This window comes from Falco naumanni, chromosome 2 (assembly GCF_017639655.2).
Source record: "Falco naumanni isolate bFalNau1 chromosome 2, bFalNau1.pat, whole genome shotgun sequence".
Classification (NCBI taxonomy): domain Eukaryota; kingdom Metazoa; phylum Chordata; class Aves; order Falconiformes; family Falconidae; genus Falco; species Falco naumanni.
This window is the reverse complement of record NC_054055.1, coordinates 98,555,314-98,581,189: the sequence shown is the minus strand read 5'-3', so window position 1 is coordinate 98,581,189 and position 25,876 is coordinate 98,555,314. Positions and strand designations below refer to the sequence as shown.

Genomic DNA, 25,876 nt, shown 5'->3' with positions numbered 1-25,876 from the left:
TAACACATGCTGAAAGAAGTCAGATTTTTATGGATTAAAGAGCATAGCAAACTGTGACAGTGTTGACGCTCAAAAGCAATGTGCATCGTCAGTAAATGAAATTTGCATTCAATAACCTCCTCCTTTAAAAGCAACTCTTAAAAATCTGCATCCAGGTAAAAGAGATTTGTACAGACTTGCTAAATATACTTTTCTGAGCAATAATGGTGCCATGTATCAATTAGAAGATGTACATTGTTTCTGAAAGCCTGTGAGTAGCTCCAAGCCCCCAGAACACTAAGTGAAAAAAAACTGTTTCAAGTTTATACCAGAATGCCAGAAGAGGTGTTACCATTGGATCTGAGACTTCGGCCCTAGCAGATCAGTGTGAAAGAAAGCAATTTCTTATATAGCATTATCTACTATTTCTATTCATGCTAAAAGTTATCCTCTGTATATACGAGTATGCAAGTGAGCCAGGCACAGGTCCCTTGGTAGCAAAAACGTAACATTCAGTTTTACATGCAAAAATGCTGTCCTGCAGACCCAGAAATCATGCAAGCTATCCCATTCTCACTGTATGCAGAACCTCATGGATCTAGAAAGAGTTGCTGTTCTAAAATGAAAGTAAGATGTTTTACATCAGCACTTCTAAAATTTTCATTAAAAATAAAAAGCAGTAACGTAAGAATTCAATCCCCGCCACATGAATCTTAATCTGATGCAACCTATGTATGAATATAAATCTGGTGGTTATGTGTTAAAGACACTTTCAAACAGCTAAAGCAGATACTTTTTAAAAAACCTTATTTGTCACCTCCATAGATTTTCACTGGGTTTTGGGGAATTCTATAATTTCATACATCTTTAATTCAATCTCCAGGTTTTAAGTATTAAGAAATAAACTTAAAACACACACTCAAGAACAAGACTCTTTGCATTTTAAATAAAAGGTTGTGGATTTTAGCATTTAGGCATTAAGTCTGAAGATCCTGAACTTGCACTTTAGTCAAAGCAAGGCGAATGGTAAAATAAGATACAGGAGTCTGAGTTCATTACCTGCTGACTCACTTCAATATCTCTCCAATAGACTGGGTCGGGTTTTTTGCAGATAATCAGGTTGCTACAGCATTCCAAGAAATTCAGAAATGAGCTCTTGACAAAAGTTTCAAGAAAATATATTTTTTATTCAGCAGAGGCAGAAATCCTAGTAAATACAATAATTTCTTACATCCTTCTTTACAACATACTTTTATGTTCAAACATCACACTTCTGTTACAGATTTCAACTAGTATTTCAAATTTTGAATGACCACATTCACTGAAAAAGGCAAAATACTTTTAGTGTTAAAAAATACACATATCAGAGTAAAAGAGTTGCAAATGTTTTATTTCTTGTGGCTCGTGGTAAGCATTCAAGCCCTTTAGAACACTGCAAGATACGTAGTAGTGATCAGTAATATTGCAAGCATCCAATTAGCACACACAACTATTATATTAAGAAATACATTGTACCATGAAAGATTGTAATCTTTCATGGTACAATGTTGATTTCTCTCTCAAGTAACATTGAAAGACTTTTCCAAACTTCTGTAATTACAGCAACAGGCTTTTTACAAATTCCACATTCAAGTCCTCAGCTGCAGCAAAATGGATCTAAGCCTAAACCCCCTCAAAACAACTACCAGGCAAGAACAATTCCCACTCTGAGATGTTCATACAGGTCTTTGGAGTGCAACTGATACTTTCTCAGAAAAAGCAGTTGCAATTCCATTGGGCCTTTTATTTTCATGAACAGGAATTAGGACAACAATCCCTGAGATCCTGTAGGATGCCTGTAGCCATGTTTTGACAGCCATCAGGTTTTGTTCATTTTCTACATACCATCTATTCAAACCAGTTTTCTTTCAGTAAAAATAATACAGCATCATCGAATCCATTTTGGTATAACAATTCCATTTCCTCCTGGTTTGGTGGGAACAAAGCTTGCTTAAGTCTTACTAGATTGGTCTGAGACAGCTGCAACAGAGCAAGAAGCTATAAATTAGTTTATTAAAGCAACTTACCTAGACTTGACTGTGTTGCTATCTGTTCTGTCACATCTGTTTCACGCAGCATATGTGAAAACAAAAGACTAGCACGGCTATGTCGACACTAGTAAATTAACCATGTCCAGGTACACTGCTGAGCACTAAGACAAACTGGCACAAATGGTCTGCATATATGCTATTAAATTCACAGCCTCCAAGACAGACTGCCTGTAAAACTGCCCAAAGTTTCTGAAACGTTTTAACTTTGGAAGCATTCCCAGAACTGTCTGGCAGAGTGGTAGCTGGCACATGATAAACTTGTGCAAGGAAATATTTTGACAGCTTACTAGTGCAAACAACCACATTCTTGGGAACATTCCCAGGAAATGTTTAACATACGAATATAAACGTAGTTTGTATTGCCAACAAATTAAGAACTACTCAGCATCTCAAGTGGTCACTTTGATGGTGTAAGAAGATTTCAGAACTTTGCTCTTGAATACATGTATTACTAAATTTTTTACAACAAAATTAAAGATTTAATTAGTTAATAATGTTCTGAACACTCCATTTATATGATTAATTTATTTTTTTTTTTTACACAATTTTGCAAAACAATATCAAAATAATCCTCACTATTTGAAGAAAGCAATTATTCCAAGTTCTGACACCAATAGATGGAGGAAGTTCAAAGACAGAGAAAACTGTTCACATTCCAATACAGCTAAAGGAAGACAGAAAACTCTTCATTTCATGTAGATTAGAGTATTGCTGGAAAATTTTTATTCTTGGTGCACATTTTTACAGCTCTAAAAGCTAAAAGTGCTTCAAATGGAGTAGTTTTAAAAGTTGCCTGAGATCCTGCACAAGTCTGAACTTGCATGACCCTAGAAGCAATGTAACTGCAATTACTTTACAATCTCTAATCTAATCACCAGCTCATTTTCCCTCCTTTAAATGCACTAGATATTATATAAATCACGACCAACATGTAAACAATTGCATAATTTTCAATATGTATGAAATCAATAATATCATACTTTTCGATCATTTATCAAGTACTACCATGCTTAACATCTCTGTGAAACATTATAAAGATTCAGAAATTCGTTCAATTTAGGATGACATTACCTGACACTGATTTTACTTAAATTAAGAACACTTATTAGGAACTGTCTAAAAGAAACTAAGAAAAAAGTATCAATTAGCACTATCTTTATTTTTTTTTCCTAATGCACTTTTGTTAACAGCTGGGTCTACCACTATTCAGTATTTTCTTTTATCGAGACAAAGGAAGCAGTACTGTGGTTAAAGTCTGTGAGACAACAAAGCTTGCAAAGACCGAAATGTCAACGATGAGAAGGAGGCCAGCCATAAAAATCAGTCTTTGCCTGTATTTCAATATACAGAAGTGTTTCTATAACATCTAACAAAAAAACTTCTGGAAATGCGTTGTCACAAATAAGCTTTCAAGCGATGAGGTGACAAGTCATTGTACACCAGGGGTCCTCAAACAACGGCCCACGGGCCGGATACGGCCCCCCAGGGTCCTCAATCCGCTCCCCGGTATTTACAGAACTCCCCTGCCCCCCTGCCGGGGGCTGGGGGGGGGGGACCAAGCAGCCGCAGATGACGGCCTGCCACTGCATCCGCGCGCCGGCCCCCTGGTTAAAAAAGTTTGAGGACCCCTGTATGTACACCATTTCAAATGTATGACTTAAACTTGTATTTAAAATTCAATTAGAGTAGCTGATTTCAGTAAGTATAATGGGATGTTCTGAAGTTGCCCCTCCTGAGGGATTTTACAGAAGTCTTTATTTGTATTTTTTTTCCTATAAACACTCTGCCTAGCCAAACACAGCTGATCCCCAAAGCAAGCCTAGATTATTTACATTCAACAGCCTGTGATAATTTGTTCAGTTTTGTACTAGATCAATACTGTCCAACTTCTTTATTCTACATTTTCCTTCCTTTATGTTTAAAAGTTTACCTCCATTTACAAAACAAAAAATGCCAAAACATTAAGTCGATACATAAACAAAAAACAGACAAAAATAAGCTAACCTTAAACTGCACAACTACCTTTTCTTCTTCTGAGGTTACTAAATAACAAGCAACTCACCATTATATCTTGTTTTGCAAATTTAACATAAAGATCCAGACGTCCTTTATCCTGTGGACAGATATCTAATCGACCGCTGAAGGGAGAAACCGTCACAGTTCTTCCAACAGGAAAGATAGGAAGGCCATTGGTAAGGCCACCATCAACCCACTTCTATTGGAAACAATGAAATATTTTCAAAGTAACCTTAACACAGCATGATCATAACCAAATACTAACTACATCCTTCCTTTCCCTCCCTCCTCCATCCTACCCTCAACAAAGCTTACGAGTTTCCTTCTTGGAATACCATGAACAAGCTTGAGTAAGAGGCACAAAAATCAAGGACCTGACAAAGTACACACAGAGTGTTTAATCAAGGAGCATTTTTCATAATGTGTAAGTATGTGGGTAATATATTTGCCAAGCTACTGCTAAGGCTCATTAGTTCATCTAATGATAAAATGCTGCATATAGAATTTTTCTCAACATATACATGAAAAAGTAGGATTGTTATTATTATATGTGAACCATATCAGAAATGTATACTCCTCTAAAACATTACTCGGATTCAAACTAGGAGCTGGACAATCTGTATGTGCATGTAAACTGACTCTACAAGCCAAACCAAGCATGACTCCTCTCTTCTTCCTCAGAGCCTCTTGTCTTACATACACAGTACAAGACAGCATTAGCTGGAAAGCAGAGGGTAACGGTGGAAAGGAGCTAAGAACTGTGGCACAAAATAGGGAGCAGACATCAAGTCTGCTACAGGAACTGAGTATAGGAAAGAATGAGGAAGAAAAAACAAAAGCAACCAAATTCTTTCTTACAAAGCCATTTCTTGGTTCTAAATGCAGTCTAGAGACAAAAGCCTGATTTTTACAGGGACCACAGCCAAATTCCATTCCAATATAAGCAGGGACAGTTGTGACATCTCTTGCCAATATATTTTATACATTCGTATTTCTTCCTGTGCTTACATACACAACCCAAAAATCAACATCAGTCTACTGGCTAGATGCACTGACTGACCATATATGAGGTCTAGTGATCAGATGCATCTCACCGAACTTTATCCTACAGACAATGAGTCATTCTACACTTCCTTTACTGCCAAGGGAGAAAAACACTTCTAGCATGTGATTCACTTCATCCTAAAGTAGGCATTTACATCTGATTTGAATTGTGCTGAAAAAGTGCTTTCTTCTCCACTAATTATAAAAGACACCTAATACTGTAATTGTAAGATTCACATCAGTGTTTAAGGGTTTGACCTCCCCAGAGGTAACTAAATACTCCAGGATATCATCTTCAAATTTCATTAACACAGAACACTAAAAATAAATGGCAAATTGTACCAGTACTCTTCAGTGCCAATCAAGCAGAAGATTACTTTTCTACTGTACAGGATATTATGTGTGGCCATCATAATATGGCAAAATAATGCAAGTATTCCCCATAATATTCTTGAAAACACCCACAGGAATTTAGTCACAAACGTTTTAAAAGAATAATAAAATCTCCCACAAAAAGTATATTACTGGGAAGTTGATTTATGACGACGACAGTAAATTTGTCTTTAAACTGTTAGCAAGGCACTAGCTTTCAGTGTACCGACTGCTATACAATGAGCATTATCTCAGGTTACAGTGTTTGCTCTTCAGAAGTCCATGAGATTCTCTGAGGTCATCACTTGCTTGTATAGATCCCTCTCAGCTGTGTCCTTTACTCTCGCTTAAAGCACAAGTACTTTTAACTCTATAGGTATAGATTTCTCCTAGTGCCACATTTGACTTCAGGCAACCAAAGGAGTTTGTTGTCACTTGTCCCTCGTTCCACTGTCAAGTCCCATACCTGGTGATACATGGATTTACTCTATTTTACACATGAATACATAGCAAACACACACATCACCACCACCCCAAATGGTATGTGCTTTGCCCACCCCCCACCCCCGCTTCTTCACTCTCTCAGGTGAATGTCATGCTCCTGAGCTTATAATATAATCTACAAACATTCACATTCAGTATTTATATGGCCCTAACACTATTATTTCATAATATGCTTCAGAGCTTGACTCTTGACATTAGCTTATACAGGTACCCACAATTCACCATTGAATTACTTTAATTTCCACAACAAAACTCTGCATTTCTTAATGCTTAGGATTGAGAAAAGGAGGAAAAAAATAATACCAAAACCATTTAAAGATACTTTTCAGATTTCTCAAACTCCTAGTACACCATTTGGTGTCCTAACTGCAAGTAAAGGAGCAAAATATCTTAACTTTTCTAACACCAACTTTGTGTGTGTGTCTACAGTCATCTATTATTGATTTATATGCCATGTTCCCTGGAATACTATGTGGCCTTTTGTTGTGATTCCCATGGTGAGAACAGTGGAGTCCCTGTCTAAGCCACGTTGGACACCATAGCAGATGGCTAATGTCTTTCACAAGTCTAGCTTAGTACTTTTACAACTTATTTTAAAATTAAATCATTTATGAAGGCAAGGGCAATACTTTTTATTAAGCACTACCTTTTGTGGATTCTGTTACTACTGGCCAATGTCCCTCCATTTTTTTTTTCTTTCAAGCATTTGGGTGAAGCTGCTTACTAGTCAAAAATATTTTAGCTTCACAGTCCGTCATGTTACACAGTTGAAAGAAAACATTTATATGCTGCAAATAAAGAGATGTAATGCTCCAGATTCTTTTAATTCCATTAACCAATTCTTGAAAAGTCCTTCTCAGCTGATGAAGCACATTCCTGGTAACTTCTGAATGAGTTTCTCTTTCGCAAGTACAGTCCAAAGACAGAGAAAGTTCTGAAAGAGTGTGCAACAAAAACCAAACCAGACAATGAAATTGAGAATGCAGGCTGGACCTAACAGAATTTACTCATTTACCAGTAGATTTTTTTTTACAATGCTGTTCACTAAGAACAACAGTGACACAAACTACAGCCTCTTAATTAGATACAGTCAACTCAATCACCTGCAGGTCTTTATCTGGTTTAAAAATTAACCTTGCCAGAGGTTCAGAGGACACCAAACCAACTCAAAGAAAGATAATTTCACATGCAGCAGGACTGCTGTGATGTTATTGAAAGCCTAGTCCAAAGGTACCTTAAATCCCCAAACCAGGTAATAAACTAGCCCAATTTGGTTAAGACCATTAACGTCTATAAATTCTTAGATGTTATCTTACACTCTCTTTTCCTTCAGATTTTTTTAGGTTCATCAGACCAGAAGAAAACATACTTGTGAACTGACTGATGTTATGTCTATGCTACCATGTAATTTCACTTATTCCCTCCGGAAGTCTAGCCTCCAAGCATACATACTAAAGGTATGCTAGCTAACTCCATTGAGCCAAATGATTCCCAAAAAGTATTATTCCTAAAAATAACCCTTAAGGTGCAATGCTGCAAACAATTTACCCTAGAGTTCACCCTTTAAGAGGAGTACAGTATGGACAGGCTAGCAATGAGTTTGGCTATTTTCTGACACTATTCCATCAAAAGTGTACCATACTCCCTTACATACCGCACATCACGTACCTCTGAGAACATACTTAAATACATTTTAAAAACACCCCCAGATGACCTGGTGATATGTATGCAGGTGACGTATGTAGCCCACAGAAGATTCAGATCAACTGTTCTGAAGCACAGGTAAGGCCAGTAGACTTGAGCGGCCAGCAGAGAGTAAACTTGATTCCATGCTGTTATGGACCATATGGCCTAAGGAATTTACTCCCTGAAAGTGGTGTAAATGCAGACAGACAGGACGTTGGCCTGTTACAGTAAAGCTTTTGGGAAACTTGGAATATGATACCAACTTGATAGGTGGCCTCACAGGGCCAAATCAATATCCAATCCATCTTACTGACTTCAGTGCTTACCATGTCTGGATCATGAGGTTACCTGTCTTGTATCTGGCTCTACAGCGCACGTTTTGTGGCCCCTATTACTCACCCACATATCCTCATTATCCACTATTCCACACCAAGGCGATACTATTGCAAGAGATATTCTAAGGTTTTTGCTCTCACTGCGCTCTGAGTGTTTTGGACTAAAGAATGAAAGTCACCTACATTTACAGGCAGCAGCTTTCTCAAAAGAAAAATAAATATCCCCAAACCACAAATGCACCAATGCACTGTTTTACATAACACGAGATGAGAAAAGTCAGTGCAGACAAGCAGAACTAATCACTCCAACAAATGATAATAAATGAAAGCAGCCTCGTTCCCAGAAACTGCCTTTTCTGCAGTGAGCAGAAGTCTCACTTAAGGGGAGTAGTACGAAGCTTTGGCAATAACAAGCTTTCAAGTAACCAGCTTCTGTGAAACATTCACTGATTTCACTTTTGAATGCAAAAAATAAAGTTAGGAAGAAATAAGAACTCTCCACTAGGAAGAGGCTGCAGTTGTTTCAGTACATACTGCAATACCTACACAAGTCATAATTGCAGTGTCCATCCAGTAAAATGGGTTTTAACTAAGTTTTGGACAAAACCCTGAGCCAACTTTTCAATTTCTTAATTGAAAGAACAATAGAAAAAATGTAACAACGACAGTGCCTTCCCTTTAACTAATGACAGAATGAACCTAAAAAAATCCATGTATGCCTTCTGAACTGCACAAGCGACATATAAATACTCCAACACCATTTCCAGACCCTGGGAAGTGGCAAGCAGTCTCTGTTTGACTCAAACAGTCAGGCAATACTGATTTAAACTCTTCAAACACTTTAGCTGATATGTATTGCTGTATACATAATTCTAAAGCCAACAAGCTTTACAACATAAAAAACTTCAACTCTCTTGCTAGAGACAAATGCATATGGTTTTGTGGAGGGTTTTTTGGCAAGGTGGTTGTGAGGATTATAGGTCTTCTGAAGACATCATTTGGCTACATATGAGGAATAAAAATTATCACATAGTATTTTTCAGAAAGAAAAAAATGGCTATTTTCAGGCTTCTAGTAATTACAGACTAAACAATCAAAATTATTCTTAAAAAGTTAATATGTAAGAAAGATAAAAAGGTTCTTGAAGCTAAACCAAGTACAGGCAACTGTGAAAATGTTTTCTTATAGTAGTTTATACCTCTAAAAACTTCACAGCCAGATGCTATAGAGGAAAAAAAAAAACCAAAACAACAAAAAAACACACCTTTATTCCTTAATGCTTGTCCAGAGGTAAAAGATTTGAAGGCACCTCCTAAGTATGTAATTTTGTACAGAACATGAGAACAACACATACATAAACAGACACCTGTATTCTAGCACATTCAATCCGCCAAGACCTCCCTATCATTCCTTCCATTAAATATAAAAGCAGAATGGTGTGCCTTTAAATCACAAAGAAATATTTTTAAGTTGGTAACACAGCTTGTCATGAGAAGCATCTTTACTAAGTAAAGCTTCTTCTCACGGTTAAGTGTTAGACATCTTTAGGAAATAGCTTCACACTACAGAGATCATTTCAGTCTCCGCACCCACAGTTTTTGAAACAACACATTAACACTGTGAAAGATGATACGAGTTTGTTAATCTACAGTATGAGCAGCAACAATAACTATTCTACAAAACAGAGTACTGCACTTGCCTTCCCTTAGGATCAAATCATTACCTCAGAAATTAAGAATGTTCTCATACAAAAAAAACAGCTGGTAGTTAAATTTAATGAAAAATTACCTCTCCTTTATATTCCACTGGCTTAATTCCTGCATAAAATGGCACAAAACTACTTGCTAGCAGGACCTAGAGAAAACAAAGCAGACAGAATAGCAAATGAAATTGAAGAAAAGTGTCAAAACGTGATTAAAACTATTCAATGGGGGTTTTTTTATGACTTGCTGACAACTCTCAAAACAAAGTATCACAACTTAACTTATTGATTAATGTGATTCAAAAGAGTATGAACTTAAGTCTTACACAACGTGAAGTAAATCTATGGCTTGGAGAAACTATGCATATAATGAAAAAAACAAAAACAAACGCAGTATAGAATAGTGTCAAAGAAGAAGCTGACCCAATTGTTCTGCTGGCATATTTATATAGTGTTTACTCAGAATAAATCACATTTTCTAAGAATTCAAAATTTCCAAAATACTACAAACAGCATGAAAACTCATGTAGATCTTTATCAGTATTAATACTTTACATTTAATAAATCCAAGTATTAATAAATTACTGTTTGCCCTACTGTAAGCCTACATCACTGTCTACAGTAGTTCAATTTTTATTTTTACTTTTTTAGACCAAGACACCTCTTCTGTCATGTTTAGATGTGCACACATAATACCCTTCTATCTACTCACAGCATCATCTATGACAGCATGTGCATGTATCTCTGTATCTATGTATCCACCCATACATATATATATGCGCACAATCAGTATAGAGTATTTCAAAGAGAAGGAGTACATGTGTGGATAAAGGAGAACATATCAGAAATTTTCATATACCCAAATGTGATGATATGCATGCATGTGCTTGCATGGTGGCATGAGACACAAATCTGGTGAACAGAAGCAGGTTACAGACTGGAATATATATACTACGTGTTAAGATGATCATGTGCAAAAAAATCCCACAATCCATGGAGACTATGGAAGAAAGTGCCTGAGCTTTTTTTGGTGGAATTGTGTATATTTTTACAACAAATTAAGGTACTTCCAGTATTAAATACATCAATTCCCCTAACAAGTCTTAATTAAGACTCTGTATGAAGTCTTTAACCTTCACTTAGAGTATTTTTTTTGCCTATTTCTCTTCCCAGTGATCCAGACCACCTCAGCTTTGTCTGAGGTCAAATAAAAAGCCTTTCTCTTATTTTCCAAATGTGAAATTGTAGCCATTCCTCTAGCAGACAGGCCTTTCCCTCACAAAAGCATAAGATAAGGTCCCCTGTGAAATCATTCCTGTTCAGGTTTTCATAAGTGACATCCTACAGAGTTCTCAAGTTCCCAACATCAGTTTCTTCCTCTGACCAACTCCTCATTCCTTCAACTCCATCTCAGTAACTTTGGCCCTTTTAAACTAAGAGAAATGGGGACAAAAGGTTTGGTGAAGGAAAAGGGCTAAAACCAGATAACCACTGCAAAGTGTGACTTCTGTTCACAAAGACTGAAGAAAGCAGTTGGCTCTCTTTATAAAGTCAGTTAGACAAGACTGAGGCTAGGAAGGATGAGTTTGAAGAACTAACACTTAGTATTTCCCTACTACTAACAGACCAGTGTGAGCTCCTGTTCACTGCTCCCACCTTTCCAAACTAAATACAAGTGTTCTGTGCCCTGCTCCCTCACAAACAAACAAATCATGCTTCTCTTTCCCTTCACCTCCAGTTTTAAGAACTGCAGGTCTAGAAAGGCTGGTATGTGATGACTGTCTTCACATATGTAAAGACTATTTCAAAAGTGGAAGACCATTAACTGCCTTCCCACATCCATTGGGGTGCAGGGATACTAAAAGAAAATAAGTTTAAAATTGTAGCAACATGTATTCAGTTTAGCCATTATGAAAAACTTCGGAATCATAAGGCTCGTTAAGCACTAAAATCAATTGTACATGAAGTTGAAAGAATCATGGCAGAGATTACAGAAGTTTTGCTGTTATGAAACAGTTTGCCCAGCAGTATCTTTATGCCTTGGATGTAGTAGATCACTTCTAAGTGTAACATGATTCTATAACCTAACAAGCTCTGTCTTCCATGCTACCGGAGCAGCCAACAACATGCAGACTGCTGTATAAATGATACACACATAGGTGAAGGCATGCACAAGAACATGTATTATGAGATACACTGATATTTTCTGTTCTTTAAGTGTATTCCAATGACCAATGATTTGGAATTTTCTTAGTATTATTCCAAATCATTCTACTGCTAGCATACAGAACAAAAACAAAGAACAGAAATGGTTAGGGTCAACAAAAGAGCTAAATACAAAAAAAAAAAGTATGCATTTCCAAGGTTGACTTGACACTTCTAATTGTCTTCAGGTTAGAAGATTTCACTGCAAAAAACCAACAGACCAACAGAATAATAATCTCCATGCTTGTCACTGCTGGCTACTATAGCTCTAACTAACAGTGCATAATTTGAGATCAAGATTTAAAAAACCTGATACTTTAAAGGCAAACTTCCAATGCATACTTTGAGATTTTGCTAACAAGTGCGATTTTAAGTGTTAATTATAAAGAAGCTCTTCTTTAAGCATCCACAAAGACAGGGAAAGAACAAAGTCCTGCTTATTCTATTTCCTTCTTTATTCTGCTATAACTTATGATTCCTCCACTAATCAATTACTAGAAAGAACATTTGCTTTACATGCATCTGAATTCCTCCTACCATTTCGTTATCAGCCTGTATATACAATCCTGATCCAAATTTAAAAAGTGTCACTCAAAAGAAGAGATGGGCAGTAGAAAATATGCTTTCCAGCAACAGTTAAGATACAGTTTATATATGGTACTTAACATTACATTCGATCTATTCCCCACAAGGACCTGTGGAAAGTGTTGGATTTTATTTTTTTAACTTTTTTTTTTTACTTTCTTTTGTGATAAACTATAACAGAAATGGTATCAGTGAAGTAAGACATGCAAAAAGACTCAGTAAATTGTTACAAAATTTGCAGATTCTCGATTTCATTCTTATCTACTGTAACCATTAGTTACCCTGTTACATTTTAAACGTTCTTTGCCTAAAAGGTAGTACTTTAAAAACAGATACAGGAAACACACACACACAAAATCAATTTTAGCAAAACTTGCAAAACTAGCATAAAATTCTGCTTCCATTGTTTATATTATGGTTGTAGCACCACTGAGTGTGATTACTTGAGTAAAACAGTGATTTATTGTACAGCTACCAACATAATCCTAAGACTTGAAGAAATTAAAACATTTTTATTTAATGCAGCAATATTCAGCTTCATTACCTTAATGAGGTCCTCCCTGGAGGCAAAATTGGAAATCAAGTGATTTTTCTTAGTTTTGGTGTTAGTGACTGACACATAGAGCCGGTTCTCAGCTATCTCATGAGCATTAGAAGGAAGAATAGATTCTATGCCTCCCCTAGAGTAAAGAAAATGCTAAACATCATTCACTGTCATTATTTAAAAACCTTGCAAATATATTAGGGGTGAAAGAAAAGAGTGCTGGGCACGCCACAGTGTAGAAAAAACATGCACACTCTCCATTTTCACGTACAGAGCTTCACACAGAAATTAAGATATGCATTAAGATAGGTACCGAAGTGTTTTCATAAAATCATAACCAGGTGTTACAGCACCAAAGTCCAATTTTCTAACTTCTTCTGCAAATCCACAGGCAAACTTCTTACATTTCTGGAAAATAAAAATATTTACCATTAAGGATGCTTTAGTTATGGGAAGTATGTTCATCTGTGGTATCTAAACCATACTAGCAGCTAAAGGTTAATCAAGAGAGAGCCACAAGATCAGACTGAAATATTTTCCCATAAATGTTTGGTTTGTAACAAAACGTTGACCCTTTTATAAGAACTAATTTGTAAGAAAACAAGATTTCTAATTAAAAACCAAATCAAAACCCAAAACCCCTCACATGAGTACCAGTTTAACAATCAAGGAAATTTAAAGGTTTTTCTTCTACATATTACTACTGTCAAATAATGAGTTCTCTGAACATACCATCATGAGAATGATTATATTTCAAGTGTAAAGCCACCTTCTGTTTTAAAGACTACTCCAGTACTCAAACCAGACACAAGTACCTTGAGATGCCTATAAACCATAAAACCTTACAATTCTTACAATTTCTTTTCACAAGTTGAAAAACCATGCTACTAACAAATATACATATTTAATGAATATAATACCATGGAAGTATTTAATGAATGGAATACTATAATGAATGATACAAGAGAAGACACTGCAGAAAACCAGGCCACAGATTCCACTGCAGAAACCCCTTTCACACAAGCTGAAATACGTTAATGACTCCAGAAAAATAGCTTTAAGTGTGACCCATAAGAACTCCAAAAGGACACCAAAGGAATTGGTAGCATTTATCTTTTAGCAAAAAGTTTCTGAAACAATTAATTATGATTCTGAATACTTAAGACTCACTGTTCAGTATTTGTATTCCTCTTCTAATCCTTTCATGCTCTCTAATGATTTTAGGGACTTGGGAAAAAACTAAATCCAATCTTATGCAACTTTCTGAAATTGGTACTGAATAGATCTATTATACTCATAGTCACCTATCTAAACACATTTATAGAGTAAAAGATCTGTCTACAGATAGTTTGGGGCTCCTGGGTTATTAGCTTCCTGCATTAAGAGTAAGTATGTCGCTAATAACAAAATAAATGATTGACGTGACTGGAAGGGGGGGCTGGGGGAGCGGGCAGAGAAAAAACCGAGTATGTCCTACTGAAGAGGAGAGTACAGGATTTAATGGAAGGAAAACCAGGAAAAAGTTGGGGTGAGGATTAGTATGAGATAAGCAAGCTGACTGAAGCATTTTAATTTCCTCATACCACTCGCATGCCAGATCGCTCATGTAAATGAGACATAAATGTAGTTCTTTCATTTACTTTCTCTATATGGACTTCAAAGAAATTTATCAAAAAAGTTCATTAAGAAGTCCATATCGCTTAAAGCAACAATCATTGTAAAGATTTGTGCTAATCAATTTCACACAGGTGAGATTTGCACCTTTACCCTACAAGGTACTTGTCATTGCCTGTTCCAAGCCAATTCAAATATATCAAGTATATGTACTAAGTCTTCAATTTATTCTCCGTTAGGCAGATAGGGTTCTTCTGTAGTCTCCAAACAGAGAAGAAACCCACAAAACCCTACAGAGAAGTAGCTCAAAACCATCCTCTTTATATCTCAGATGCTTTAAAAGTGATGGGGAGCTAAGAGTAACATGGAGCTGGATGAAACCAAACCTAGGTGAACAACAGAAAACTACTTCCCATATTACAAGTTACTAAGAATAGCCCGCACCTAGACTCTAAATTCTTGCTGCCAAAAGGGACAACTTCTTACAGCTACAATTTGTTTATAATTTTAGTTCTAGAAGCTTTAAACAATACAACTACATTTTAAATAGTGACTGAGGTCATGTTTAGAAATTGGACCTACTTGTACCGAGTTAACCACACTTGACATCAAACATGATTAAGGTATTTTTAGAATAAACAGGTTCTTATCTATAACTCTATAAGCATCCCTAGAATTCTCAAGTCCCTTGCCTTTTCAACAGTGACAAAAAAAGATGTGACAGAAAAACATTTGCAAACTGTCATATTAGAACAGCAACAGTCAAAACAAGAAATCTTCAGTTAGATTCTCTCCAAGATAATAAAAGGTTGTATTAGAGATTCAAGACTAGGACATGGTGAAAGTCCTAATTATACCTTCTCTAACATAGCCATCTCTGGGGAAAGAAAAAAAGAAAAAAATAAACTGATGTAAGAGTTATATTTGTGGATATAAAATATTTCAAGTTAGCAGTGCAATAATTATCATGATAAAGACATGAAAAATTAATTCTATTCAGTACACAACACTGCCTTTATCTAAGTTCCATGGTAATTAGGAAGAATTATTCCCCCCAAAAAACAGCTCTCAATTTTCCATGTTACACATAAGCAGTGTAACGGAACAACTAAAAAGTAAATTTAAAAAAAGGACTAAGAAGTTCATGAAACATTCTTCAGCTTGTATGAAAATGACAATTTTAAGCAAAAATCCATCAGACTCAATGTATTATAGGCTTAGTTTTGACAAACAAAAATAATAACTGCACTAATATTTTTACATAGAAAGATCTATTTAAGTTGGACCAGGCTAGAAACAAATGCTCACACCCAGAGCCTGCAATTAACAGAAAAATCTCCTTGGGCTAAGAAAAGGCTAGTTACTGTACCCATCATAGAGAAAATTTCTATCAGAGGTATGCATTATATCAGGCAAACTTGAAGCTGAACAACTAGTCAGAGGCTACAAAAAAGGAGTAACACCTGAACAGAATATAAAGCAAGGTTCTCTTCACAACAGAGTGGAACTTGTCTAATAGCAAATCATATAAAGAATGGACCTGGGGTGGTAGTGGAAGGCAAGGAAGAACTTCCTGCTGAAAGCAACGAAGTATAGTTAACTCTGCAAGCTAAATTCATACCCCAGCAGAAACAAATAACAACAACAACAACAACAACAAACCAACCAAAACCAAAAACACACCAACCCAAAAAGAAAGATCAGTGGCAAAGTGTGGTATTGTTTGGGACTATTATTTGAAGCAAATGCAGTGAAACTTGTATTAAGTGAGGCCCGGAGAAACTTACCCAACACTCACCAGACTGAAACCCAAGTGTACTTAGAACAAAAATCTAACAGACCTCTTGCCCTAATAATGCTGTTTATTGTAATTCAAAATATTAAAGAAAGATCTTAACATTTTGGCAAGGCCTAGACCTTTGCATATATTAAGGCAAAGTCACTGCAGGCACTTCAGGAGGGCAAAGCAGTCTTAACCTATGGGGAAAAACAAGCAAACAGAAAAGCTAATGCCCTCCCACATAACCTGTAATAGGGTAGTCATATCATATAATTTTATGTATATAAAATTATGTATATTATATAATATGACTATATGTCATAACATATATACTTATATGAATATAATTTATTCATATGAATATAACTTGTTTCTATATGACACCATATCCATGGTGAGAAAAAAAAAGTGGCATCTCTGGAGAAAAAACCCCAAACACACATACGCAGCATGTCAGAACAGAATTGCTGTGAGAGTTAACCCTCCCTGGCACACGGTGGGGCTACTGCTGTTAAGTCATAAACTGTACTGAGTCTAAAGGAGGCGTAAAAGCCACTTCTTGCGCTGTCTGATGGAGCACTGACAGCAAAGAAAAAAACGAGCCAGTGTGTGGTGTTCTTCAACTTTATGCAGATATACTCCATCTACCATTTTCATCTCCTTTCACAAAAGTATGAAAGGATGGTGCTATGCATTTGCTTAAGAAACCCTATCTCTAGCCAAGAAGAAAATGATTAACTTTGTAATGTACAGTGATCGAGTACATACATATTTTGGTGTATTAAAGTATATCTGGTTGCATACAACTCAACACTCACACACATGAAATTTATATTTACATAGCCTAAATTATAAAGTTCATATGACAGGTTTTTTCTGTGAAGAAATACTTGCTTCATAAATATTTCTACCCACGAGTCACAGATTTTATTAATGAAAACATATACACGAGTCCTGTTTCTTTAAAAGAAATAAGAAGAAAAACAAGAACCAAAACATTTTAAAAAACCTTAATGGCAGATGATTATATCAAAAATATCCTTTGACAATTATCATATCCTATACCTTCGAGTTTATTAATTTACCTCTATATTTTCTGGTACTGCTAATAAGACAGTGGCAGCCAGTGATCCTGCTGAAGCTCCCGCAAAAGCTTTCACAACTTTCAGGAACTTCTTACCATGCTTGTAAAAAGCAGCTGCTGCCCCCAAGTGGTAAATACCCAGAAAACCACAGGCTGCAAACGACAGATTGATACGTTTCATTTTTGCTGCGGAAAGAAAAGTTTCACAGTCAGAAGAAAGATCAGTTAATTTTATCTTATAATATACATCTATACTTTTGCCACTGAACACACAACATACTGTATCTACGTAACAGAGCAGTTAAGAACAGTAAAAACCTTTGATTACTAAATAAATCAAACAAGTAGCAGTTAGTTTAGCAACTCCAAAATTGAAAACAACTCTAAAATACTCCTTAGAACAAATCCCTTTTTCAATCAATCAATCGATAAATATATATATATAATTATATACAATGTAACTGCACATTTTCATCTAACTTGTCAAAGAAATACAAAATAAAAGTAGCTACTCAAAAGTGCTAAGAGAATGCTGTTGGAGAGCAAGCACTGTTAGCCAGATGGAATAAAAAGCAAATTAAAAATAAAACTACTGGCTACTGTATCATCCCTTTACACACACACACACAGCCTTGTATAATTCACACAGCCAATATAATTCTCTAAGAAATCAATTTTTTTTACTTCACATTTGGAACTCATTTGCTTACTAATATTATTAGACATCAGTAACAGACAAATTCTTATTTAAAGTAATTTCTCATTTAGAAAAGAAAAACACAATGCATTGTTACTATTATTAAAACAAGAAGAAATTAAAAAAGATATATCAAAGTAAAACACAAAGCACTAAATGTATAACACACATACAGTCTGACGGTGCCAAGGACAGAATTTAGAATTCATAAAAGAACCCAGGAAGCTTAAGTTCAGATCTTTAGCAATGTTTTATTAAAAAAATTAAATATGAGGCCATACATGTTATTAGCTCTTCTGCAAATAACTACAATTATGACAGCAAGGTATTACAGATTATATTGTACAGAGATAATCAAGATATTATGCAGATTATCTTAGTACTGAATTAGTACAAACTAATATTAGTACAAACTGAAATAGTACACACTTCTAGTATATTTAGATACATCTTCATAGGAACTGGACAAAACCCCAAAATTCAGTACACTCAGTAATATACTTGATTTTTCTCATTCATAATGCAATAGCTGATGAGATGTTTCTTTTGGAAATAATTTACGAACACTGTGGTATCAGTTCTGATGAAGAGAGGCAAATGTGTACAGCACATTTTGATTTAAGTTGCCTCTTCAATTCAGAAATGGGAAAAGCAGGAAAGATGGGGATAAGAAACAGTTTTCAAAATCACCAGATAAGAAGACATGCTAAACTCAACTGCTTTACCTGTAACACAAAATCAGATCACAAATGGTTCTAACCAGTTTTACTATTTAAAAACAAACAAACAAATTCAGAAAGCACATTTCATAGTGCCAGAGCATACTGTTTGGTGCATCAGTCATGCTGCTATAAACACCACACGATCATGAGTTTATCAACTGTGCTTTACCTGCTTTGCACTGGAAATGCTTGCATATCCACCTGTAAGTAGGAATACTTCTAACTTATATCTAACACTTTTGTACCGATCGAAAGAATTTCAGGTTGGCTTTTGCTGTGACAGTATGACAGAAATGCATTTGCAATGAAGCAAATGATAAATCATGTTACTACTTTTAAAAAGAAAGGATTTTTTACTTTAAAGAAAAAAATCACTGTACTGCATAGAAGATAAAAAAACACTTAAGATTTTACTGGAAAACAACAAACACAACACTACTTCAAAGATTTTTATTTTTTTTTTTTAGTGAAGTGGAAGAAAAAACGGATTTTCAAGTATGATGCCATGATGTGCTTCCTTTCAAGCAAGTTAAAACTCTTGGGAGTTTAAACAACTGATGCAGCTGTTTCTATGCCTTCTACAAATTAGGAGCAAAGATGCATCTGCTTCAGGGGACGCTGACAAAAAGTTGAAGTTGGTTAAAGCAACTGCATTATTTAGTAGGAAGAAAAGCAAGCATGGAAGAATTAATGCCCATTTTTGTTCAAAAGATTTCAGGCTCAAGACACTACTAAGGTGAACCGTTGTATGCAGTAAGAACCATGTTTACGTAATTGATTGGGCAGAAAATAAACAAGAAAAGCAAGAGGTCAAAAGTCCTGAGAATTACATTAAAGGGACCTATGAAATGTAACTAAGAAACAAAAGTGTAACACAATAAGATTATGCAAATAAAAACAAGCATATGTATGTTTATGTTTCTGTATATACATATCTTCTAAACATCCTAAAAGGCTAATTTTCAAAGCATGCTAAAAGGTATCTCTCCCTGCTGGAAAATACTGTAGATGTTCATAAATCAAAAAAAAAGATGAAAACTTTAAAAAGATTATATAAAGCATAGATACAGTAAGAAATTTTAGATATTTTTTTTTAATTAAAAAAATCCCTACAAATGTAGAAGACAAGCACACTTCATTGTATAAAGAATTGGCTGGTACCTTTTTTCTAAAGCAAGAACAGAAAAGGAGGTTACGTGAACTGAAGAGAATATTTGAATCTTGATCAAAAACTGCTGAAAATATACTGACTAAAGTCAGATGGCCACACCTTCTCTTACATGGCTTCATGAGGAAATTTTATTTTTTTTATATGAGCTTTAGTCCTATCTAATTATCAGTTACTGTGAGTAACCACTTTTCTCAAGTGTCTGGACACAACGGCATTCCCTCTTTGATGAGAGTTAATTTCTTCACACTTAGATCCCATACTTGTCTTCCTCCTTCTTCGTTCCCCTACCTAAGAGACACACAGATTACTGAATAAGCATTCATATCAGCTTCTTGCCTGACGAAAGGATTCAGCGAGATGAACATGCAAAAACAGAACACTGAGATTTCAAGTTGAGAAGCACTTTTTCAAGTCCAAACAGACGAAAGGAACGCAATGCAAGACGCAGTTAAAAATAAATCCTTTTTCTTTTCTTCTTTAAACAGAAGTTCTTGATCCACTGGATTTGTATGGCATGCAATACAGCACTATTTTACAGATTCCCCCAGAGAACTTGCAAATCAGAAGAAGAAACTGCATGTCTGTGTTATCAAGGTACTACATTTTTTTTAATTGGGATCAGTTCCCAAGCCTACACCATGTATTTGTCACATATACATGAAATTTAAAAATACTTGGGTAAAAATTTTGATCAGCATTCGTGTTCAAATGACAGAACTGGTGGTTACATCTAGCTGCATGACTGTGAAATGGGTTTTGCACATACATGTAATAACCCTATAAGTGGGTAAACAATGAGAAAAAAAGTAATCATCACTGAATCACAAAATAATTCAGGTCTCTCACCCAACGTTCTTCTGCTCAAAACAGCACCAGCTATCAGATCAAAGCGGGTTGCTCAGGGCTTTACCCAATTGTTAATTTAAAAATTTCTTTAAAACAGTTTAGCTCCTAAGAGATAGCTAGCACCTGTTGCTGGGTAAAACAATCAGGTCCTCTTTCATTTGTTCAGAACATTAGAATCGGTAGAGTACTGCTAACAATCAGCATTACAGAGAAGAAAAAACAGAACACCAACATCTTCATTCAGGATTATGCATCTACCTGAAGGCCTCTTACAACAAATCTGTAACAAAGCTCTTGACCTACAAAGATGATACAGATGAATAAGAATCATAGTTCTATAAGGAACTATCTGCTTGACAGATGCAGTAAGCAATGTCATTTCAGCTTGCAAAGGAATCTCTGAGTAAGAGGAAAAGGTAAGAACACTCATTAGATGAATGTACTGTAAAATCAGAAAAGCAAGAACTAAGAAACCAAGATGCTCACTTTTATAAGAACATAAACTTCCCATTTCTTTTGATTCTTGCAAATGCGCCATGGCAACACTTGATTTGCAAGTTAGAACGGTGTATTTCAGAAACAGAATGATTCAAAAATGTCTTCTGCTTTAGTGGTACGTCATTGGTAGATCACTACTCTTCGATCACAGATAGCAGGGTTATAACAACTCCCAAGAGGACATATAGAGAAATTTAATTAAGTCTACAGCATGACTATTCCCTGACAATTTCTTACAGAGTACCAGAAAGAGAAGTGCAGTCACATCTGGACAGACCATTTTTTCAGCTGTCTGGACAAACAGCAGAGATCTTGCTGTCTTAGAAAAGGTATGAAACACCTGTTCCACAAGACTTCAGAACAAATATTCTCAGAGGGTTTAACAAATTCCGACCATTAAACTTATTATCTATTAACTCAAAGCTATATTGGCATGTCTTAAGAAAAAAACTGCAATGAACCTTAAAAGATACACAAGTACATTTCAGCTGGACAGTGCACACACATCTATGCATTGTAGAGATAGGATATAAACAGGATACAGCAAATGCTTTTGCCACTGCTTTTCAAAAACGTCATTTTTGAATGGCAAATTTCAAAAGATAAAGATTTTAAACAGGTAAGGGGATAGGTATGCTTCTCTTGTCTACAAGAAAAAAAAACAAGCATAAGAAAAGATAAGTACAGGAAGAAACTAGAAGGATACTGGGGCTGTTCAGCCTCATTACAGATAATGCAGCAGTGCTCAAGATAAACATAAACCTATGAGTTCTATTTAAAAGAATCTCACATATGTGGAGGGCAAAAAAAAAAATCACTGGCGTTTAAAAATATACTGGGGGGAATAAAATATTCTGTTTATTCAGCAGTATCTCATCCATTTCTAATGCAAACCAACAAGAGGATGCACGTAAAGAGACAAGCCTGTATAGCAGAATTATGATACAGTACAATATAGCTTTTTCAGGATAGGTACAGTCTTCCTAATTGTCATGCACAAGCAATAACACAACAGTTTCTCATACTGCTGTCTCCTGAGCAATATTATTATATAAACAGTGTACCATCTCAGTGTCTTAACCAGTCAGCTACCTCCCAGCTACCCCATTCGTAAACAAAAGCTGAAAATGCCCAAAGCAACTGACTAAAAAACCTTCACAAACAAAAATTAAATATACATAGAACACAAATGACTAAGCACCCTAAAGCATAGGAGCTAAAATGCATGATGTGTAACACCACATTTGAGGATTAGTTATTAGCTAGGAATGACAAAACAAGCAAAGTTACGGAAAGAACTTTTTAGCTAGGCAGCATTGCTAAAATAAAGGTCATACTTGCAACTACCAATTTACCTAAGTAAGAAAGCACCATTCACACAGGAATGTTTAATTGCTTTTTCACATTTGTAACAGAAAAAAGTTCATAGCATCATAGACCATTCGTAGCCTTCAGCGAGAACTCAAGAAACTGATTCTCCCTATCACACAGGATAAGCACTATAAGAGCTTGATGAAGTTGAGGAAAAATAAAATAAAAATAATAATGCAAAACAATCAGTACAAAATCCAATCAGCCATTAAAACACTTAGGAGAATCACATGAGTCTTTGCAAACTATAAAAATTGTGTATAATCCCCTTAAAATTAAAAAATAAACACATCACTTGATACAAAACTTTCAAATCAGAAGTTTAGACCATCTTGATCATTATTACAAGATGTCTAGAGAGCACAGTGAAGGCTGACTTCTTAAGAAAAGGTGGCAATGGTTCAATACCTTCTAATGGATGTTGGCTTCCATCACATACTCCACTGCAGCTTTTAACAGAAGCTGATTTAGCTCCCTCTGCACAGAGAGTCATCCCTGTATCTACCACTGGTAGTTTATCATTTCTCTTTGAAACCTACAATCATACAGTCAAATATTACTATTAAAAAGAGAAAAAATGACCATTATTTATCCTTAAACAGATTAATAGTCAATTAAAACAGTTGTAAAACCATCTAGATGAATTTTACAATTGCTTACTCCGCATTAAACTAGTTGAAACCACAATGTTCCACTATGTATACATGCAGCAATTCATATTTTAATGATGAGCTTAATTAGCCATCTAGAAAAACAGTACCATTTGGAACTGTCAGTGTCCAAGATTAGCCTTAATTTTGTGTCCTTTCCTACTAATTTTGTTTATATCCAGAGATTTTCTCATGATCAAACTCTTATGGTTTTATTCTCCCTTACAATTGAAATAAAAATTGACACACACACACACACCCCCTTTTTTAGCAGTACCACATTAGTAAAAGGTTTTCAACAGAACTCTGGTCCTGTCCTTCACTAAACAGATGTTATTCTAACTAATAAGCCTATCAGTTATGATGAGTATTGTCTGAAGTATAATTTAAAAAAAACTAATCTTCCTCCCCAACTTAGAACTGCCATCAGACACAGAAAGTTCATTCTAAACTGGTTCTCCTGCAACTTGTTGCTGCCTGCCTCTTGACCTTGACATACTAAAGGCATCTTCAATACATAAATAAGGCTGCAAGATCAAAAGCTTAGCTCTGGTGACTCTAAAAAAAGTTATATTATCACTGTATTGATGCACATCACTCATACCTAAAGCACCACAAAAAATACTTACCTGGAATTCAACTCTGTTAAGTGGTGCTCTTAGGGTGCAATAGTTTAGAATTCCGACCCAGAACCGCTGAGTTTTTGGAAAAATGCAACTACCCAATTTGCCTTCTTCCAACTGAAGTAACAGCATTTGAGCACTACAACAGCATTTAGCAGTCCACATTTTCGTTAAAGTGACCTCTGGATCGAGATGATGTGGTAAGCAAACTGATACTTTCAGAAGCTGTTTTATCATGGAGTTACAAAGGAAATATCAATAGATAAGCTTGGACACCATAGAAGTACACCGCAGAAACTTTCTTCTAAACACAATCTGTTTAGAAACATTAAGGGGGGGGGGGGGGGGGGGGGGGGGAGGGGGGGGAGGGGGAAGAAAAAAGAAGAAAAAAAAGAGAAGTTGAAAGGTAGCTGGACATCAAGACCCTGATACTGTGACAAGGCTGTCTTCACAACCCTCTCACTTAAAACACAAATGCATTAATAGTTGATTCACTTGACAATGAAACAATGTTCAGTAGCTACTCTCTCTCACCAGCCTCCATCTGGCACTGTGTTGTTCACCACTAACCATAAAGTCTGGCACTGTGTTGCTCACCACCAACCATAAAGTCAACCGTTCATTTCAGAAACATGAAGGGCTAATATTGTTAGTAACACAAAAACAAGCAAACAAACTGCCCCTTATAATTACAGTGAACACACTGTTCCTGCTCCCTCGGCTGGAAAACTTGTCAGGAGTGTTCCAGCAACTCGAAATCGATTGTTCACAAAACCGAAGTCTGAAGACAAGATCCTAGTAAGAAAAACTCAAGCATGCCGGCTGGTACAAGGCAAATCTTGTAAACTGTGCTAGGAGTGACTCACAAATCTGGTTTAAGTCTGGTTAACACCTAGCAAAACTTTGGCCATAAAGAGTAACATCAGGAAACGTGCTTGTACAGATGAAAAGCAGGTTACTGTCCCGACCACCAGTGCACACCCAGTGTGATTCTGTGTAGGCAAGGTCTCAGAGGTGTACCATCAACTTCTACTTTATTGCCAATCAAGTGAGTTTCAAGTTTTACGCTTCCCCTTGTGTGCCCTAAGAGGCCTACAATGCAACTGGATCTTTCCTCCCTCCACTTTTCCCCGGTAAACAACCAATATAAACAAGCAAAACTGAGCTGAAATCACGACACGAAACTTTTAAATGGAACAAATACAGAACGTCAACTGACAACCTAAGTGACATAATTAAAAAAGCCACCGCGTCTCTTACACTTGTAAGCTTACAACAGAAGGGCGATTTTTAAGCGGCCTACGCCCCTTCACATGTTAAGCTCAAAGCCTCCAGGCTCCCCCCGGTTCCCTCCGCGCAGGCTCCCGCCTCAGACCCTCCCGGGGCCCAGTAGCCCCCTGCCCCTCTCGGCTGCCGGGCGGGATCCGGCCGCGGCGGAGCGGCCCAGCCTCCGCCGTTAAACAGGCCGAGGCACCGGCTAACAGCTCCGGGCCGCGCTCCCAGGGTCGCGGCGACTCCAGGGAACTGCTCCCGCCCGCCGGTGGCTCGTCCTCGCTCCACAGCTCGCGAGACGACCGCCCCGCCCCTCCGCGCGCTACCTCCCCCGGCGGCGGCGCGGCCTCTGTGCACTACGGCGGCGGCGGGAGAGTGGCGGGGGCGGGATAGTGGCGCCCGCGGCGCGCGGGGGGCGTGGCCCCGCCCCTGCGCGCGTGCGCAGCTCGAGGCGGATGGCGTGCGCGGGACGCAGGCGCCCGGCGC

The 25,876-nt window shown here is 36.6% G+C and overlaps 1 protein-coding gene across 7 annotated transcripts; it reads right to left on the bottom strand.

Moving 5' to 3' along the window:
- Positions 1-1,145: 1,145 nt before the first annotated feature.
- PNPLA4 (patatin like phospholipase domain containing 4) lies at positions 1,146-25,764 on the bottom strand. 7 transcript variants are annotated; one of them, XM_040582790.1, is made up of 9 exons: positions 25,717-25,764; positions 24,125-24,433; positions 23,254-23,380; positions 17,542-17,726; positions 13,376-13,470; positions 13,063-13,198; positions 9,815-9,880; positions 4,132-4,284; positions 1,146-1,998 (listed from the first exon to the last, which is right to left on the bottom strand). In XM_040582790.1, exons 2-9 carry the CDS (start codon positions 24,353-24,355, stop codon positions 1,867-1,869), a joined length of 1,125 nt encoding a protein of 374 aa, XP_040438724.1. In that variant the 5' UTR covers positions 24,356-24,433; positions 25,717-25,764; the 3' UTR covers positions 1,146-1,866. The 7 variants fall into 7 exon arrangements, with proteins under 7 accessions (XP_040438724.1, XP_040438722.1, XP_040438723.1 ...); XM_040582788.1 differs by lacking the exon at positions 25,717-25,764 and adding an exon at positions 25,379-25,687; XM_040582789.1 differs by lacking the exon at positions 25,717-25,764 and adding an exon at positions 25,393-25,687.
- Positions 25,765-25,876: the final 112 nt, after the last annotated feature.